The sequence below is a fragment of the Sinocyclocheilus rhinocerous genome, unplaced genomic scaffold, assembly GCF_001515625.1.
Source record: "Sinocyclocheilus rhinocerous isolate Xijiao unplaced genomic scaffold, SAMN03320098_v1.1 scaffold946, whole genome shotgun sequence".
NCBI lineage: Eukaryota > Metazoa > Chordata > Actinopteri > Cypriniformes > Cyprinidae > Sinocyclocheilus > Sinocyclocheilus rhinocerous.
Genome location: NW_015633151.1, coordinates 1,861,569 through 1,883,570, shown reverse-complemented (window position 1 = coordinate 1,883,570; position 22,002 = coordinate 1,861,569). Strand labels below are relative to the sequence as shown.

Below are 22,002 nucleotides of genomic sequence, written 5' to 3'. Positions count from 1 at the left end.
GCCAGTCACAACGCACTGGATAGCTGGCCAGTCAGAGCACACCTCGCTTTTTCAGATCGATGAGCTTTGTAAAAAACGACGCGTTTCAGAAAGGCAGGGCATAGAGGAGAAACAATAATGTACAGTATGTGGAAAATAATGTGTTTTTTGAACCTTAAACCGCATAAACACATTTCATTACACCAAATACACAAAATAATGTTCTTTTTAGCAGCATCATATGACCCCTTTAAGCAAAATGTACGGTGGCCAAGAAAGATCAACGCGCTGCAAATGAAAAAAAAACCACCTGCAAAATAAGAAAACATCTTCATCTGTTTGACAGCACATGTGCTGCAAATACTCACAACACAACCAAAATCAGAAATGCTTTGCGAAAACAGAAACTCGTTACACAAACAAATACGAAAGAGCTGAAAGTACGCACAGACTACATCGGAAATGTTTAAGGGAACCGCAACAAGTGACGAACCTGGCTGGGATATGCTTATTAATGTCTACTCTGAAAGGTGAGATTTTTGTTTATTTTAACATCCTGATCATATAATTCCTTAGCTGTTTTTTTTGGGATATTATTAGCCTAAATAAACTGACGAAATACTACACAATTACTGTAACTGTGAAATGTAAGCTGGATACTTTTACAACTTAAATTAACCATGGTTTTACTATTAAAATAAATAAATAAATAGCCTATATATTATATATATTGTATTATTATATAAATATATTAAATATTAAATTGTATTAAATATTATATTATAAATATGCGCCATGTCAGGGAGAGAGATTTAGACAGATCTGCTTTGAGAAATTATATGAATGAAAAATGACGTAAATTGAAAAAACAAAACAAGACATGACATGAAGTATCAGTGCATTATGATAAAAACAATAGCAACATATTGATGTCATTGGATTTGCACACCCCTGTCTTGCTGTAAACGATTCATCTGTGCACGTTATTTCACAGAAAAACAATGTTAAGTATAATAACTTGCTTTGCATCTGACTTTCCTTCTCGGATGACTTTACAAACCCCTCTTACTTTCAGCCACTCCCCTCTAACCACCATTCTGTTGTGAAACAGATCAATTCCAGATGGATAAAATCAAGTCCCACTCAACATTTTTTTCCCCTCACTGAATATTTAGTTTCACTCTGAAATATATGGAAGCCTGTTTCCATGCAGAATTTAAGAAAGAAAACTTAAGGTAATTCCAACATTTTCTCTCACAATTCAGACCTTTTCCTCGCAATTCTGAGATTATATCTCGCAATTCTTTTTTTCTCAGAATTGCAATATAAACTCAGGAAACAATGTAAACAACTTCATAGTTTACATCTTGCAATTCTGAGTAAACAAGTAGTAATTCGGTTTTGTTTTCACCACAGAATAAAAAAATTAAAAAGGTAATTGTGACTTTTTAATCTCACACATCATTACTTCTTTCTCGCAATAGCGAGTTTATATATAACGATTCAGATATTTCTTAGAATTGCAAGTTCCAAGTATAAATCTTGCAAGTCTATATGTTGAAATTACGGGGAAAAAGTTCATAACGTACCTGTTGCAGAAACAATTTTCCACAGAAAGCTTATTCCAACTCATTGGGGTTACAAACGATGTTATACACTGACTTTAATGAGCTCAAAAGTAAACACGCTCTACAACTGAGTAATAGTTCACAAAGTTTTCCCAATAAGACCTTAAGTTGAGCCCAAGTGTGATTTACTGCTGAAGCCCTGCTCTATGACAGATGTCTCCTCAGGGCTTTGATAGCCTGACAGACCACTCAAATCTTCACAAATCACAGGGCTGCTCTTCAGAGGGTCAGTTTGCCTTAAGGCTAAAAAGAGACCACAGCGGGGCCGAGTACATCAGAAGCAGATGCGTAACCGCAAACTGGCCCTTGTTATAAGCTCCGGCCATCACACAAAGAAATCTGCTCGCTGTCTGTGGGCATTCAGCGCACTGGAGGTTTTTTCCTCTCATATAATTATTCATCAAGGGGCCGGCAGGTTGGTAATAGGAGATGGTACGAGGGAGCTCTCATTAAAGGGCAGGCTGAGACGGGGCTGCCCACAGCCCTGCCATCACCGCAGTTCTCTATTAGCCAGCCCTGCCAGGCCTCAGCTAATTGGACGGCGATGAAAAGGAGATTTAATAGGGAGGAAAAACCTGTGGTCACACTGAGAAGAGTCATCCTTTTTCAATCGCTCCAGCATCGCGCCACCACGATTTCTGAGAATTTCTAAAGAAAACAAAAAAAAGCACTTCAAAAGGAACTGTCTGTAGTTTTCAGAATGTTAGCCATGTTTCCAACTAGAGAGTACAGTATAACCAGACCCTGTTTAACATGCTTGTGTGTGATCTTTACAGTTTGTTTAAAAATGATGTTGCAAACATCAACATTTATACAAGAGGTCTGTCACAAAAGTGGGAAATGGGAGGGATGCAGAGGTCAGAGAACAGTTATATCGAATGAAGTCAGTTAAATACAAAAAATTCAAAGGCTGTTAAATTAGCTCCACAATCTCAAACGATCAACTGTCAACTTAATCATATATATGAATATGATTAGATATTAGATAGTTATGTAGGCACTACGGATGTAGGTTTAATTGATGTAAGTTTAATTTATTTCCTATAATGTGATGACTCTACATTGCAGTAGCGCAACATCTTTCATTCTGCTATAAGGGCAATTTGAAACGTGTATTATGCATTAAATTAACGAGTCACTATTAATGAGTGCAGGTGTTGATGTATTTCTAATTAAAATGTCATGTCGGGTGGGACATATCAAAAATATTTTTCCTTTTTTTTTTTTTATAATAAATAGTTCACTTGCATAACAGTCCCAACAAAGCAGTACTTGACCGTTTGTGACAGGGCTGTTTAAAAAGCTGTCTGACCGCTTGAGATGTTTCACATGGTACTGACGGGAAACCAAGCTTCATTTGCCCCAATGGAAAGCATGTGTCTCAAATCGCTTCCTATTCCCTATATAGTCCACTTTTCAATACATAAGAAATAGCAAATGTGTGAAGAAGTGACCATTTCAGATGCAACTGTAGCATATTTTTACAATGTCAGCAGCAGGACTCTTCAGATACTAGACAGCATTTGATTGCACAAAAAATCTGATATGCATATGCATGTCTGCTAAATGTGAATTTTGTCACTGTTTATGAGAACACTAAAACCTTAAAGGAATAGTTCACCCAAAAATGAACTTTTTGTCATCATTTACTCACCCTCATGTCATTCCAAACATGTATGACTGTCTTTCTTATGTTGAACACAAAAGAAGATCAGATGTTGGTCTCCATTGACATCCATAGCAGGGAAAGAAAGACTATGGAAGTCAATAGGGACCATCAACCGTTTGATTACCAGCATTCTTCAAAATATCTTCTTTATTGTTTAACATAAAGAAACTCATACAGGTTTGGAACGACATGAGGGTGAGTAAATGGTGAACTATTCCTTTAAGTCCGTTTTATATTAAAAGCCACAAAACTCCCATTTTGATTTCATGGGGAGTTCAACTGAAAGATCATTTTGTTGTTTTCATTATTAAACTAAATGTTCTCATTAGCTGTTACAATAATCTTGTGTTTTTGAATGAACTTACAAGTGGTAAGTAAGTGACAAGTATTACAGTCATACTTGTGAGGGGGGGGGGGGATTATTAAAAAATGCTGTAAAGAGCACTTCAACAAGCTCAATATCAACCATACTGTTTTCTGTCATTATGCTATTTTTTTATAACTAAGTTTTAAGTGACTGTATAAAGTCTTTGCAGATCCACAATTATCATAAAGCTGAAAACCTATTACAGTGGAACACTTACATCAAACCAAAGACCTTGAGCTGATGCTGGGTTTTATGCAAGACATCCCTGTGGGTTTAGACAGTGTATTTTTACCAAATTTGACAAACTTTTGCCATGCAGCTAAATGACACGTAGAAAGTATGAGTTTTGATGATGATGTACGTTCATGCCATGCACATTCAATTCGAGCTGAACTGATTTGTACTGGACAGTTGGAACAGATGGGCTGGTGACATCACTAAGACATAGCTCATAAATATGAATTCAGTTATGCAAAAACAATTTGACATTTTGTCTTCCATTCTGATAAATGTTTATATGGTCTCAGGTTTTTCATAAAATTGTATGCAACAATTTTCCACCTTTTCTGCTAGCCATCCGAGGTGTCGGATCTCTCGACTCCCGGCGATGCCGTGGCGGCCCGCGTGTTCCCGGAGTTCACAGATGACTTTGCTGGTGAGGTTTGTGATGGCAGTTTGCATGAGAGTGAACCAGGTCTGGGCAGAAGATGTGTCTATATGTCTCATGACTATTGTGTGCTTGGCATCAGAGGAGTGCAGCTCAATCTGCCTGAAACACAAGAAAGAAAGAAAAGGAGCACAAGCTACAGGTTATTAAAAGAACAGTTCAAGCAAAACTTAAATTATATTTCCTTTTTTTAAACAATGTTTTTAATTAAATAAATCTAGATATATATCTAGATAAAATATATCTTCCTACATGTAGTGTATAAAAAAGCAACAGATGGAGAAATAATTAATTATTTTCATAAAAAATAAATATAGTAGAGTTGAATGAGTTGAATATAGTACAAACTAGAATACATGCGATTAAATTTGACCACATTTCATTAAAAACAAGACATCTGCGTCACTTTAAAGACACACAGACAGTGCTTGAAAGAGCTCTGGAGTCAACATTAACCACCAGAATATCAGATCCACCCGGTTCAAACAGAACCATACATCAGTTCAGCTCAGGAGTTTACAGTGATAAATGCTCCACTCATACATCATCTAGAGTAAGAGTCTTAACCTTACACTCCACAATATCATTTTCAGGTGCACCGTGTTGGTAAAAATAGACCTACTTTCATGAAGACAGAGAGTTTGGAGGGGCTTAGGGGGTGGGCACAGATGGAGCTGATGTGTTTGGAGTAGACTGGAGGAAAAAGCTTTTTGGATGAAGCCCAATGAGTTCTGCCTTTTAAGACTATAATTGGGAGAATTTCACAACTAATGGAGATGCCTGTGTCCAATTTAGGAAGTGAATGTTTCAATGCCTTTCATAGTCAAAATAAATCTCTCTAAGGAAGTACGTGAACTTCAGAAAGTTAACCTAAAATGTCCAACTCGGAGAACTTACGGCATCTTTACTAACAGTTTACTTTACTAACATTGCCAGTGGATATCAGTGAAAATAAAACTATACCAAAAAGAATGTTATGACTACCCAACCTATTCTTATTAACTAGAATAGAATATAGATAGATAGATAGATAGATAGAGTTTTATTATTTTTTAAAAACCAAACCTTTTGCATTTTATTATTGTTGTTGTTGTTGTTGTTATTAATGTGTGACAAACATAGGCCATGGTTCCAATAAAAATGAATTAACTTTAAATAAAAAATTTGGGGCAAATTCTCTTCTATTTACCACCAACCTCCCAAATAATGGGTCAAACAGGACAAAAAGAAGATGAACTAAATTTAGATGGTCTCCAAACACACTGTGTCAAACCAAACAAGAGCAGGAGTAACACAGGACAGATGGAGAGGTCACTGACACATCTGTTGTGGAGGAACATCTCCATACCCCAAACCACCAGCTACTCTCACTTCTACCAGAAACAACTCCAGTTAAAGTTCCACTCTGGGCCATCAGAACACCGAACAGTCCAAAGAAATGACTACGGTGGAGGGGGGCACGATCTATTTTTATACCACATGGATTTTGTTTAGGAATTTGACATGAATCCTCTCACAGTGTGGCACTTGAGGTAAGCCGTGAAATGTCTGCAGTGTTGATAGATCTCTGCATGAACACCACAGTGATGGATGGGCTGGAAGACATGGGACACAATCGTGCAAATTGAAAACAGAGCTGGAGGGTGAGAACTGACGACCTGGCAGCCAGTCTGCGGAGGGCTCCTGACTGACAGCACATGGGAGGAGTGGAACAGTCTTTCGTCTGTCTGTCTACCTGTCAGTTTATCTCGCCATACGTCTCCAGGTTATATACCCACGCCAGATATTTAAGCAATGTCTTATGAGCAAGTGTGCAGTTGTACTGAATACTAACACGGCTGTGATTCCTCCCATGGCAATGGGCATTGCGAAAGTGATATTGCCTGATATCTTCATAAAATTATTATAAATATCAGCAGTCTTGGAATCAGAGAAGAGTACTGTTGTACAAGGTACAATACAGCAACACATAGCAAAATAGGTGCTCAGGTTCAAGTTGGTCATGTTTTTGATCCTAATCTACAACAAAAATATAAAAATGGATGCAGAATGTTATTAGGATTGAGTATGTTTAACATTTCAGCAGCACACAGACACAAAGCCTCACTGTGTTTTAAAAGGGATGTGACATGTTCCGCCTGTCATTACCGTTCAGCGCTGGTACATCATCTTTTAACACACTTCCTGTGTAATGTTATGGTTAATCTCACAAACCACAACGTTCATTTCTCTGGTGACAAAAGTACAATATACTGCAAAAAATAACATGAGGCTTGAGCACAAAAACAGACAGTGTGGTTGGTGAGAACTTTTACATCTCAAGCAAAAACAGTTTCAGCAATACACAACAAAACACACATGAGATTGATGTTTATATATATATTAGGGATATGCCGGTATCAAATTTTCATGTTGCGATTAATTGCTCATGCTTTTATCATGGTATACGGTATTATCACGATGATGAAATTTAGTTTTTAAAAAAGTGCTGTCATAATACAGTATATTGTTTACATCAGAGTGCGCATGCGTCTATCACGCAGCATACGGCGGTGTTGTGCATTTTGACCAGTTGATGGGAAAAGTATTCTTAAAATGCATTCAAAATTCTGAATAATTTGTAATATATAATTATTCACGGTATTTAGAAGTGCCCACGATAACAATATTGTGCATATTCATTACCGTGATATATCGCATTACCGAATACCGGCACAAGTCTAATATATATATTTTAAATATTTGCATCCTCCATGTATGAATGAGAAATTCTTTCTTAGATGTTTGCACTAGTTGCACAACTTTACATATCAAGACTTTTATTGTTATTTTGAAAATGGTGAACATGGTTATAGTTTTGAAACACATGTATTGTGTATAATGGTATTTTGCTGAAACTGAGAAAACATTGTAAATGTTAACTATATTGCATTGATATACAACAAACCATATATTTGTATTTATATGGTATATACAGTTCAAAAGTTTAGGGTTGGTATCAATTTTAAAGTTTTCTTATCCTCACAAAGGCTGCATTTATTTGATCAAAATACAGTAAAAAAAGATACGTTTTGAAATAACTGTTTTCTATTTTAATATATGTTAAAATGCAATTTATTCCAGTGATGGCAAAGCTGAATTTTCAGCATCCATAACTCCAGTCTTCAGTTTCACATGATCCTTCAGAAATCATTCTAATATGCTGATTTGCTCCTCAAGAAACATTTCTACTTATTATAAATGCTGCTTAATATTTTTGTGGAAACCGTGATAAATTTTTCCTGGATTCTTTATTAAATAGAAATAGAAAGTAAAAAATAACAGCTTTTATTTGAAATAGAAATCGTTTGCAACATTATAAATGTCTTTACGGACACTTTTTTATACCAATTTAATGCATCCTTGCTGAATAAAAGTGTCAATTATATCTTACTGACTTTTGTCTTTCGATGGTCTGGGACATCTACAGCGGTGCAATAAATGCAACCATATAAATGTTCCAGTTTATCTTATGGACACTGGTAACCAGAAAACATACCTTGCACCGAGCACCTTTTTGGCCTCTTAATAAATATTTTATTCTTTTTTTTTTTTACCATTCTTTATGGTGTGTGATCTCTCTTTTTCCCTTTTATTCCATAGTCATTCAGAACAGCCACGTCACAGGTTTAATGTTTGGCTTCATATCTTTCATTTTATTTGGAGTGATTTTTGGCCATGTTTTTTTGTAAAGTGTCCACCTCAAGCATTCTGGCAACATATGAAATCTTTGAAGTCATTGTTGACATGGACTTTGATGTTGTCCTCCATCACTTTTGAAGATATGAAGGTTCGTCCGGGACACTAAAGAGGACACTAGTACTCTTTAGACATCAAACATGACGGAGTGAGCCACCAGCATAAAGCATTTGTTGTGTGGAGTGCATTACCAGGGTTGTCACATTCACCCGCTGAATAATGAGACCCCTTACTGCTCATACTGAGACGGCATTACAAATAGATTGTCTAAAACACTTCCAATCACCTTCTCCACCATTTTAACAAGTACTACACAAGAAAAATCCATAATATTAGTACAAAGTACACATATGTTAAATTTTTTTCAATAAATACTGAATTAATTTTGACGAAAATGCTGTTAATATTTATTAAAAATATTCTTTAATGCAGTTTAAACATTAACGTATTGGATTTTAGCCTCTCATAAAGTAACGCTGCAAGTTTTGCAAACTTATGGTGGTCACTATATTGAATGCACAAGAAGCAGTACCTGTTTTCTGGGTCAGGGACAGTCATACTCCGGGTGATGTAGCACATTTTGAGGGGGATGCATCTGCGGTCGCCCTGTAAGGACAGCGATGGGGGGCTGGGGATATCGAAGTGAGGACTGCCGAGACGAGGGGACACAGGAGGCGGCGTCTCCCAGCCGATCTCAGACACCGGTGACCCTTTTTTCACATATGGCGTCGCTTCCCGCATGTACTTCACTGGAATGAAAAAAGAAAGGGCTCAGTGAAGGGTCGCAACAGTATCTGTGAACTTTTCCCACGTTCTCTTCATCTCATGTTCTTTGATGAAAAAAAAACAGTATCAGTAGATGCACATACTCAAAGACAACAACGCAAAATAGCTCTGCGAGTTAATTTTCCATCACACGTGTGCGCTGGGCCTTAACCAGTCAAAAATGAAAGCAGGAAACCCCTACGCAAACCACTTCACTCCCACAGCTGTCCTGAGTGAGGAAATCAATTCACCGCACATTTGCATAGTATCCTATTGCATTGCTAGGCGATTACTGCTGGTTTTATGACAGGTCAATGAACTCGAGGCCAAAGCATCTGCACATGAACGTGCTGATATGGGATTACAACCGCCATGCTTCTCAGGTGAACGTCATGCCGAGGGCCAATTATTCCCATCCCATATGACAGCTTAATCTTTACAGGAAGCTGTTGACCAAGTGAGCACAGAGCTATTTCACAAAACTAGAGGCATTTCACAATTACCCATAAAGAAGACACATTAAAATGGGCTGTTTGGCTATTTGGCATGACATCAATTTGGTTAAAACAATTATTTTGAATGCCTGGGGGTAACATACCAGTTGCATATTACATAAATGCTTCTCCACAAACACGTTTGCACATAATATGCTGCAGTATGCTAAGTAAACAATTCCTAACCGCAGGACCAAGTAATAAAAGATCAACAGAATGATTAATCATTCAAAATTCGCCCTGGAAAAAGACTCTTTTCAAAAGTAAGGAACTCTAACTGCATGCTTTAAGGTTGGGAGACCAATTATATGAGTTAGACATTCTGATATCTACTATAAAATTAACCTAGCATGTAGCATGCGACAAGTTACATGAGGTGACCTTCTCAACTGTACACAATCATTAAAAATCATACATAAACTGTTTTAACTACCAAAATGACTAAAAATATATGTATGTATATTACAGTTACTAATTAAAAATAGTTTTTTTGGAATGTATATGCTTTTGATCATTGTATATACAGTGGCGATCAAAACTGGAGAACATCCTACAATTTCCTAAATTTCAAGGTCACTGCTTAGTAGGGTTGTGACGGTGAGGAAATTTTCCCACCGGTTAATCGACGTGACAACACCGGTAATACCGGTATCACCGCGGGGGCGGGGCGTTCCCTCTTTTCCTCGCTTTCCTTCGCTTTTAAATAGCTTGTAAAAGCGGTGTGCCCATTTTACTTTCACTTTAAAATAGCGGCAATTCGGAGTAACTCTCCTCACTGGATAAATGAAATCTGATCTGTGATGCGACTGTCGTTCGGCACACTGCATTGAGCAGCCGCGTTCAGTTTTTAATTGTAGTGTCTGTTCTTTTACTGAACTAAGCCTACTGCTTAGTCCTATTTCAATTTATCCTAAGTAACAGTAGCAGAAGGGCACCTTTTTAAGCACATTTTATACATTCATTTTATTCTGAAGCAGAGTATAAAAAAAAACTAAATGACATATTTGAAAAAGAAATCTGATCAAAATTAGGGAACACTTACAGATACCTTCAAGCCATTGGTGTTATTCTGGCACCTTGTGCTAATTTCCTTAATTATACGACAAACCCTATTTAACTGGCAGCATTCCTCCAATTTTCACTAAGATTGTAAGATGGCGGGCCACTCTATATGACTGAAACCCTGCGACAGGAGCTTGTCCAGATGAAGGCCAATGGGAAATGCAACAACAAAATACAACGTCAAACTCACTTTAGCCTATATATAAAACATAGAACTTTTATTAATAAAACAAATAAAAATACACCATGCTCATGCTATAGGGCAAGCTATGCCTAATATAAGGGCACCTTGTGCTAATTTCCTTAATTATACGACAAACCCTATTTAACTGGCAGCATTCCTCCAATTTTCACTAAGATTGTAAGATGGCGGGCCACTCTATATGACTGAAACCCTGCGACAGGAGCTTGTCCAGATGAAGGCCAATGGGATGACACTTTCAGCCATTGCAAGAAAAGTTGGTCATTCCAAATCTGTGATTTCTCGAATATTGCAGGTTTACAATTATATTAATTAATTCAAGTCCCCCAAAAAGGCTGGTCATCCACGTAAGACAAATGCATGAGAGGACAGGATAATGCAGAGACTCTCAATGGGGAATTGGTTCAACACTGCAGCTGGAATTGCTTGCCAGTTCAGCGATGAACAGGGTTTTGAAACAGTCTCGGCATGTTTAAGAGAAGTCGGTGAGAGCAAGTTTAATATATTTGGGTCTGATGGGAAACATTTTGTTCAGCATCAAACTGAGGAAAGACTGAATACCAAGTGCATAAAGAAGTTAGTGAAAGGTGGAGGAGGAAGTGTCATGGTTTGGGGGATGTTTTCTGCAGCAGGAGTTGGGCCTCTTATACAGCTACATGGCATGGCATGGAGTGAATAAGAAGTTTGTGCTATTGCTCAGGTAACAAAAAAAAAAAACAGTTAGGAGGAGACAATGACATGCATTTTCTGTCCACCACTCCGCCTCTAACTACACACAAAGTATGTGTTATCATCATAACCTTCTGTTTACACGTGACGTTAACGCAGGAAACACGACTTACAAAGTTGCCGGGTCACTAAACTTAAATGTCTAAACGATAATCCCTGTCTTTACACCTTCGCACTGATAAGAGTAACAAAGACAAAGGACAAAACAAAGAAAGATAACAACATAATATACTCAATCTGAATGAGGAAGTGATTCAGAATTCTACTGCCAAAGTCTCACATGTAACAGTGTACTTCAGGGTCAAGGATTCTTCAGTCAGCTCTTGCATAAAACATTACTACTCAGAACTTTAGAATCCACCACACAGCAGGAGGAACTCTATTCAGAGGCGTAAGAGCTCCTGTGGTCCTTTATCCTCAAGGACAAGCTAAGAGACCGGCTACAACAACAAACCTATGAAAGGATTTCCTATGTTCTACAAAGGCAATGGGTAACTTTGTGGTAAAACAGTTAGTTATAACTTCTCTTTGTTTAAAATTTACCTCTTTGTTTAAAACTGAATCATCTTACTTCAACATCACAGGCAACAACTTGTTATGCACATCTCCTCTGTTTCATTACAAAAAATAACTTTCTAAAAAAAGTATTTAAAAAAAAGTTTCCTAATGCTGTTGACTTTCATTTGGGGAGTAATAGGTTAGTCCCAAGCAAAATGTAAAATTATTATGAACATTAGCAATGAGAAATGGTGTGTTTATGGTTGACTGCTTTCATATACGCTATTAAATCCATGTTTTATTGGAGAACAGTCCATGAGAGATCCATTTTTCTTGAACATTCACACTTGGGAGTGGACATTAATTGCTCTCATTATGATGTGCACTCAAGGGAGAATGTTAAGTGCAACAGCTGAAAGCACCAATCACAATGAGAGTTTAAGTAGGAACTTCAGTTGCATGACTGCAATAAGCACCACTGAAATTTAAAAAATCTGTCCATAAATTTAAATGTGGCATTTATGCACTTCACTGACTCGCATTCAATACCTGCTAAATGTAGTTACGACACAATGGAAAGGAAGCATATATCAGTAGTATTCATTAGGGCTTGGTGATATGTTTTATGCTACATTTTTTTAGTCACAATATTTAACTATATTAAATATATCCACTACTGTTTAAAAGTTTGTGTTCTGTAAGGTTTCTTTGTTTTTGAAAGAAGTATTTTGCTCACCAAGGATGCATTTGAGTAAAAACAGCAACATTGTGAAATAGTATTCTAATTTAAAATAACTGTTTTCTATTTGAAAATGTAAAAATTATATTATCATCATGATAGAAAAGCTGAATTTTTAGCAGCCATTACTCCAGTCTTCAATGTCACATGATCCTTCAGAAATTATTATGCTAGTTCAGAGCTCAAAAATAAATCAAATCAATTAATAATAATAAAGTTTGATATTGTTTGTGAACGGTAAATTTTTTTAAAAATTAAAAAAAAAAAATTTAAATTTCAGTTTTTAAAAAGGCTTATGGGCTGGAGTAACTGCTGTATATAGTTTTATTGTGTGTATATTTAGGGTTGTGTATTATTCTGTCACCTTTTTATTGTAAATTTGTTTTATGGTTATTGGCTTAATTCTACTTCTCTGTGCAGCACTTTGGTCGGCTCTGTCGTTTTTAAATGTGCTATATAAATAAATTAAACTGAAACTGAAACGGTAGTGTATTTTAATATGTAATAGGGCCTAGTAGGGATGATGTGAATACTTTTTTTTAACTGAATCACTGAAACTATAGCGATATTGAACTGAATCAACAATGAACTGATATCAACTGAATAATAACTGATTACTATTGTCCTTTTATAGCTGCTTTACATTAGAACTGATTTTTTTTTTATCACTGAATTGCTATTTTCTTATTTATCAATGTAAAGCTGCTTTGAAACAATCTGTATCGTATAAAGTGCTATATAAATAAAGAAGACAGACTTGACTTGTGTTACTTAATTTTATATTGCTAGCAAAATCATTTCAAGTAGTAACACCACTATTGCACAATTATTTGGAGTTGATTGTTTATAAAAGAACATGCTTGAATACAATATTAAACCCAAATGACATTGACTTATGCTCCAGGTGGTTTGTGTGTTTAAAACACGGGATCAATGCAGTGTTTCCCCGCCATTATTCTTTATATTAGGGGGGCGCCCCGCCTAAATAAATGTTCCGTTTCATTTTAAGACTTTGCGGCAGAAATACATTACTATTGTTATTACACTACTATTGTACAGCAGAATGAACGTAATAGGCTACTACTACTACTAAAATTGTTAAAACCTAATTTTTAAGGAATAATCATACAATATTTCTTCAATGTTTTAATTGTAATATTAAACCCCCTTTATTTCCCCCCAAAATTAATTTGTTTAATTTTCATTAATTAAAAGATAAATTAAATGAATGTTTTATGCCTTAAAAAATGTAAATACACAACACAGAATTTCTGGTTCAAGTTATTCTAGTCTTGTAGCTGCTGTTCAATTATCTCTATAGTTTGCTATGTGGAGTTGACTTTGATTGAGAATATACATTCCTTTGTCTCCTAAACTTTTGTTAAAGGGAATGTTAAGAACTGGCCGAGTCACGTTCCAGGCTGGATCAAGGAAATTATATTGCTTTGAATGTTTTGAACTTACACTTCCCTTAGCCATTAACTAACTGGGCAATAAGTACTAAGGTAAAATTATCTGGGGCTGTATGTATAAAGCCGCTCAGAGTAAAATTTTAGTCTTAAGTGTGTCAAAATTCTAAGAATATTGTAATTTTACTCTTATTCCTAGACTTAAGAATAAGACTGATTCATAAGGTTCCTAAGTGTTAAGACTAGAGCTTCGTTCAGACTGTCACCCCAAATCCGATTTTATGCATATCCGGATGGAATCTGATTTGAATGACTGACTGTCCACACAGTGTATCGCAACTGTTCATATTCAATTTGTGTGTCCATAAGCACTCTTTCGTTTTTTACGAAATGTGAGTTGGTTTCTATGGCAATGCCGTTGCGTTGTTATGCCTACGCTAAAAACAACAATAACAGCAACAACAGTTTGCAATACAGATGTTGTCTTACAACATGTTGCCGTCGCGCTGGATTATTATTATTATTATTATGGATTTCATTTTATGAGGCATCATCAGAAACGCAGGAAGCAGGAATGCGCGACTTTATTCCATGCTGCCATCTCTGCTGGTTTCAACACTTAAAGAGGTGAGTATACTAGCAGTATATTGTCTTTTTCCGCGTGACTTAAAGTTCGCAACAACACAAGCTTGTTTCTGCAAAGACATTTATTATATTTTCTACAAAAATGTCTGACGTGTTTACGTTTTACATGGCGTGAGAACGTGAAAAGCTATGCTAAATCCGATCTGAGCGGTCAGACTGAAACGGATTTCCAGGAATGCGATTTGAATAGGATTCCAAACCACATACAAATGTAGCTCAAAACGGATTTGCACAAATTGGATTTCATGTAGTTCGTTGCCGTTCAGACTATCTAAATATGATCGGATTTCAATTGGATTTGCACAAAAATCGGATTTGCGCTGACAGTCTGAACAAGGCTTAGGTCTCAGCTCCTAAATTATTTAAGAGAGCTGGAGAGGTCTCCTAACCTAGTTAGGAGTAACAAGATGGCAGCAAAGAGGAGGAGACAAACACTTTCCAACGAAGATACGACATATTGGAGTTATATGATGATATGGAGTTGATAAAACAATACAAACTTGGTTGTCAAGATAGTCAATTTTTTTTGTAACTGACAAAGTAAGAAATATAATAACTTATTCCACTCAATGCTCTAACTGCAGAAATAAAAGTATTAATTACATTTTTTGGCTGGAAAATTGGAAAAATGCAGCAATTCATCCATGATGACACAGTAAGCAGGGTCTGACATATTGTGGCACTAACCCCACCAAACACAACAGTGGCCAAAAGTGATGTGTGGATTTTTTATGACCCCACATTTCACTTAAACCATCAAAATACAAAAGAAAAAAAAAAAACACTGGCCAGTGTTGCCAACTGCTTTCAATTGAAAGTAACTAAAACTGGTCACTTAGGCCCAATCCCAATTCTATTTTATACCCCTTCCCCCTTGAAACAGAGTGTCAAGGGGTAGGGGTGAAAATATTCCCCTAAGAATTGGGACACCACTACTATGCCGTCACACGTCATCATACGTTGTCTAGCTCCTACAATACACACACCTATACTGGTGTGCTGGTGTGCATTAGAGCTTTGACTTGACTGTACATATGAACTCACAATTGAATGTAACATAAAACAAATTATTACTTTTCGTTAAAATCTTTATTAATGCCAAAAATGCTTACAGGTGCATGTCAATAAATTAGAATGTCATGGAAAAGTTCATTTATTTCAGTAATTCAACTCAAATTGTGAAACTCGTGTATTAAATAAATTCAATGCGCACAGACTGAAGTAGTTTAAGTCTTTGGTTCTTTTAATTGTGATGATTTTGGCTCACATTTAACGTTGCCAACTGCTTATAATCGAAAGTAGCTAAAACTGGTCACTTAATTTTGCTAGATGACCTCATAAAGGTGAGTTCACTGATCTATATTTATATTTATATAGATCAGTGAACTCGCCTTTATGACGTCATGGGAGAGTCTCGGAATGTAGATAAGCTTTGTCCAAGAAATAGATTTTGTTGCTAGGCTTTTGAAAAAAAATCTCTAAAGGAGTGAGGAATTCACTAAATCTAGTGACAAAATCACTAAGTTGGCAACATTGGCACATTGACTACAACATAAGTTATTAATATTTCATTGGTCCTCTTGTTTTTGCATGTGTTCATAATTTCTTTGATGACAGCATGGCCAAAAATGATGACCGCACAATTTGGCATGTTTCATTGCATTATTATCACAAATAAAACAACTGACTCTAAGCAAACTATGCAATATGCTTACAAAATCTTGCACATTTTTTTTTTTTTTTTAATTAAGGGGGAACATGTCGAATTTCATAAACAAGCCACTTTTATGAGGATTGTGGCCTTCCTGGAGTTGTTGGAGCCACTGATGGAACTCATGTTCACATAATAGCTTCAACTCCAATAGAAAACGAAGCATCAGTAATAATTTGTGATAATTTTGCACAATGCAAAGCATTTTTAAAAAAAAACATTTTTTTTTTTATATTTCAGTGTCTTAATTAAATTATTTTGCTGTAGTTACATTAAATGATTGTTGTTGTGCTGCAGTGACTTTACATGAGCAGGCTCACTATTGGCTGATTCAGAGGTCGAGGTCGGCCATTTTGTGTTGACATCATTGTAGTCCTTAGTTCACAACACTTAAGTGTCACCTCAGTCAACACTTAAGAATCAGTCTTAGACTTTACTGAAAGTTGCTTTTAGCTTCTTCTACTCTTAGAAAAGTCCTACTTTTTACTAAGAATTTTTTGACACTTAAGTCAAAGCTTAAGACTATTCTTAAAAGCATTTCTGAGAAGTTTTATACATACGGGCCCTGATCTTGCATGTAGTGCAAATGTGTTGTCCCTGCTCCCTGTATCTAGTGCATGCTTTAAAAATGAGGTCATGTGACTTGTGAGAGTGGTCTTTACTACACGGTCCCCTCACTCTTTAACAGACCAGCCCTCATTCCAATCCCCATCTCATTCTCTCCCACTTTATCATTTATTTACAATACTGAGTACATGAGCGAATGAGAAAGAACAGAACGCATAAGGTGCCACATTCCAGGAATGATTTATTCGTGCCTTTGGCTCATGCATCTGTCTTAGGTAAGATAACTAAAACTGTTTGCAGAGTCATGCTGTCATGCTTCACACTAGTAACATTGAGAATGTGCTTCGACTTCCAGAGCATTTCATTATCCCCATTTCTTTGTCTAGGCTTCTACGACGGGTCTTCACTTACCACAGTAATTGGGTGTTTTTAGAGAGCAGTGATTCTAGTTTAAAGCATATCTATGAATGCAGGCACTCAAATCCATTTTTTTCTTCAAAACATCCCTGGTCTACAGTACTATTAATTTCATATGCAATTATTTTCAGTACAATAGTGTGTTGTTGAACGCTCAGCGCCTGAACACACATTTAATTTATCTTAATAAAACATCAGGCATACACACAAGCAGCTTTTTGTGTGCTGTGTTTATCTCGTCAGCCTCATTACAAACTGCCTGAGTTTTTAAGAATGGGATTCTTTGTTCAAAGAGGAAGAATAAAGCCCTTTTTGGACTTCGATTGGTAAATTGCTAATTTGAGGCATGAAGTGGTGCTGCAAAAAAGACAAAAGAGTCCTTTACTTAAATCGAGAATTTAACTTTTCTGGCGCACACATAGACAGGTAGCTATCAACCTGTCAAATCGCTTGAGACTGCTCTTATTTTTCTTTAATATCATCCAGAGACCTTGACTTCAATGTGACTGGCTCTGTAATTTTACCAAAGACACTGACGTGTCCCCCAGGACAAATGTGTTTCTCAAGGATATAGACAGAGTATGGAAAGGCATCAGGGAGTCTGTTAAAAGAAGATTGTGTTGATTGATAGAGTGGTGACAGGGTAAAATACAAGCTGGGTGTAGTACATCTGTGGGAGTAAAAGGATGTGCAAATATTTCTGGCAAGAAATGTCAAAGTGAATTATTCGAAGCCAAATCCCAAGGACAGGAGAAAGGAATCAAGGGCCTTGATTTGACATGCAAAATCCACTTGCTTGAGCAAAATAGTGAGTCTAATGGACAACAGTTGATTGATATATTGGATGCTGTGTTCACTGAAATTGGTCTAAACTATAAACTTAATTGACCTTTATGTTAACACTAGTTGGATTTTTTTTTCTTTTAAATCAGAATTTCTGTTTGAAGATTTGCAATGATGAGTCTAACTAGTGAAATGTTTCATCAGTTTTTCAAAGTGTGCTGATGATAACATGAGTGCTCCATAGGAATCAAATTAATGCTTGTATGAAGCCTGTTAAAAAAGGATTAAAACAAAAATAAGTCAAAAGTATCGAGCTTGTTTTTGATTTTTAAAAATAAGTCAGACATGTAAAGGATTTAAAGCAATAGTTCACCCAAAAATTAGAATTCAGTCATAATTTCCTTTTCTGTTTTTTTTTTATGTACTTTTCTTCATTTCTGTACAGTGAAAGTGAATGGTGACTAGGTTGTCAAGCTCCAAAATTGAATCATAAAAGCCCTCCATATTACTAGAGCGCTACATTACATGTCTTTGGAGTCATATGATAGATTTGTGTGTTGAACAGGCCAAAATGTAAGTTATTCACTGGAAATTCTGATATTCGGCATAGCTCTCAAATCACATTTATGCAATTTGATTATGTATACTTAAATATGAAACAAACTATGATTGTTTATGAGACACATTAACATCAAACCTGGCCAGCAACTTGATGACAAACTTTATGTGCCATATTTGACATCTGGTCATCGTTCACTATCGCTCCATGGCTAAAAGTTAACAGCAATTTTATCTTTTGGTTAATGGAGGCAATTTTTTATGAATTTGTACCATCTCATACATTTTCATACGATCTGAGGTTTGTGTTTAGTGGTGGACCATCATTTTTAGTTTCTTTTCTAAAAACCATAAAATGTCATACAAATTGGTGTGAAATTGCCCATTTGTAAAAAAGTTTAATTTTTCTTCCATGAGATTGGGTTGGAAAAAGCAGTGTCCAAATGGGCAACGCAGTGTGCTAAACTTCTTTTGTGTTCCATAGAGGAAAGAAAGTCATACAATACTGGAACGATGTGAGGGAGAGACAGAATTTCCAATATTCTTTTCTCCTAACGGATACCACCATCAGCCCATCAGCGACTGAAGCACAGGCTGATACGACCTCTGAAGGCAATTCAATCCTGAAGCTGAAATTTAAGTGTTCAGTTTCCAAAGTAAGCTGATAGAGTCATAACCGACAAACTTTTATGGTGTTTCAACAGGTCAGATGCAGAAATCAAAACACTGAGCTCCAATGCCCTGTTTAAATTATTTACAGAAGGAGACTAATCTGACCCTCAGGTCAGTGTACAGGAAAACCCTTAAATTAGGGGTCGACCGATTATCGGCGCCGATATTAAGCATTTTTATGATTATCGGTATCGGTCATTTTCAAAACCGATTCGCCGATAAAACAACTTAATTTTGAAACGCGCTATTTGGCTCTGATGCAGCCTGTCAGAACTCAGCACTCTGTGGCCTAAAGCAGTCTCCGCCCACCGCCCATCTGATTTGTTGGGAGTCATGAGTCCGACCAATCAATGCGGAATTCACAATCACTGCTTGCTAACTGCAGCTGCTTCAGTGATCACGCGTCAGTTGTGAAAGTGCGTTTTTGAACGAATCTAGTGAGTCAGTGAGTCATGATTACCCATTCATAAAGACAGTCACTTCCCTGATAGCAACAGACTCCGGGTCGGATCCGCCCTCAAATCGGCAGCTCTGCTGTACTGTCAGACTTGTTATTCTTAATTTTGACATTAATTTTCATTTTTACACCAGACATATATATCGGTTCAAAATATCGGTTATCAGTCTACTTGATCTGTAATAATCGGTATCGGCATCGGCCTTGAAAAACACATATCGGTCGACCCCTACCTTAAATATCATTAAAATTATACAGTGGTATGGGGTTAAAGTCTCTCACAGCAGAGAATAGCTAATGCAACAGAGCAGTAGGACTGATAGTGAAAGAGCTTTTGCATATACTGTGTGACTGGGATTTTAGGATGTACAGAACACGGAAATACGGATTACAACAGGATACATTCTTAGTATCTTTGACTGAATAAAGACAAAACATTTGCCTGATTTGCTGCACTTACTAAAAACTCTCCCACATTCTGATCTCAATAAACACCTTTTTGAAGCATAAACACTGATAAATGCTCAATACAGTGTGCTATGGCCTTAGCTCTTAATTTGCATAAATTAAATAAGTTTGCATATTTTGCCCATATTTTTAAATGGTACACTATTTGTATATTTTGCGTGGCAGGTATTTTATTTCTAGCTGCTGTTGCAGTGCAATTATAATGCATTGTGTGTCTAACCACATTTCCTAAAATCTTCAGCTGTATTGTGAAAACCTTCAACATGACTAAGCGGAATGAAAACATCCTGGAGAGTGGCAAAGTTATGAACGTCCCTCTGAAATCTGAGGTATGCTTTTATGATGCAGTGAGAGGGAATCTCATAGCTTTATCACTCTCAAGGGTGCTTTCATCCTTAATGCACAACACCGGAGGGCACAGCAAACACGTCCATCACTCTGGCAATGACCTTCCGCAGGTGTAAGTGAAGGACCTGTCTGCAGTACCTTCATGAACACAACTTAAACCAGCCTGGTTTGCTGGTCTAACCTGGTTTATGCTGGTTTCCAAGATGGTATTTAGCTGGGCAACTTGCTGGTTTTATAGAGGTAGTGTGCACAGCATACCAGCTTAGACTGGCCAAAGGTGTTTTTAGCATAAAGTAAGCCTTATCTACCTTGCGAATGCTGTTTATGCTTCAGTTCTTCTCACCAACAGGTCCATTCACACCTGACTCAAAACTCAACAACCCCACTGACAGTTTTCTAGCCTTTCTCCCGTCCTTACCTTCCAGCATAACCTCTCTGCCCGCTTTCTTCAGCACCTGCACCGCCTCGTCGTGCGTGGCGTCCCGCAGATTGATCGCGTTCACGGACAGTATCGCGTCCCCCACGTAGAGCGCTTGAGTCTGGTCCGCAGCCAGACCTTTGAATATTTTACTAATAAGAATAGGCATCTTGTTCTCCTTCCCGCCTTTGATGCTTATCCCTAATCCACCGACCTCCTGCTTGATAACTTTGACACATCTTTTGCGGTTCGCAATCGCTTCGGGAACTTGTGAATCCGTGAAAGGAGTCCTTACTCCGGCTTTGGGACTGTTGGTGGGGTCCGGCTGGTCACTGTAGGCGCCGTTGGTGGTGATGCCGTTCAGGTTAACGCTGGCGTCGGTCGCGGGCTCCTCGCAGCTGAGCGTCAACGACGCGTCGCTTAAACTCGCCAGGACCGCGTGCCATCGCTCTCGTACTAGCACCTCCAAACATGCACTTTTCTGCACTCTGTTACCACAAACCGCCATCTTTGAAGCATTCTTAAAATGCCATGTGATTTCATACACACGCACAGGACTTTACCCCCGGACAGGAAAAAAGTTGTGATTCATAGTGATGACCGGTTCGCGAACGAATCGTTCAATTTAACCGGTTCTTTTTAGTGAACCGGTTGAACCAGTTCACCAAATCGGACTGAATCGTTTGAAACGGTTCGCGTCTCCAGGTAGCATTAATCCACAATTTACTTAAGTTATTTACTTTTTTAACGTGGCTGACACTCCCTCCGAGTCGAAATAAACCAATATCCCGGAGTAATTCATTTACTCAAACAGTACACTGACTGAACTGCTGTGAAGAGAGAACTGAAGATGAACACGAGCAAAGCAGCATGTGTGCAGGGAGCCGTATAACGAACGTACACACCCACTGCTGGAGCGGTTCTCGTTCTCGAGTCAAGAACCGGTTGCATCGGTTTTCGGATCACCAGTACACTGAACCGAAAACCGTTTCTTTCGGACACGTCCGATTTG

The 22,002-nt window shown here is 37.3% G+C and overlaps 1 protein-coding gene across 1 annotated transcript in view; it reads right to left on the bottom strand.

Moving 5' to 3' along the window:
• LOC107743184 (beta-1-syntrophin-like) overlaps positions 1-21,568 on the bottom strand; it is a 33,596-nt gene extending 12,028 nt beyond the window's left edge. Inside the window, exons 1-3 of the mRNA XM_016556327.1 lie at positions 20,991-21,568; positions 8,581-8,797; positions 4,205-4,412 (exon numbers count right to left, since the gene is read on the bottom strand). Coding sequence (XP_016411813.1) covers positions 4,205-4,412; positions 8,581-8,797; positions 20,991-21,498 — 933 coding nt within the window. The 5' untranslated portion in view covers positions 21,499-21,568. The remainder of the gene's footprint in view (positions 1-4,204; positions 4,413-8,580; positions 8,798-20,990) is intronic.
• Positions 21,569-22,002: the final 434 nt, after the last annotated feature.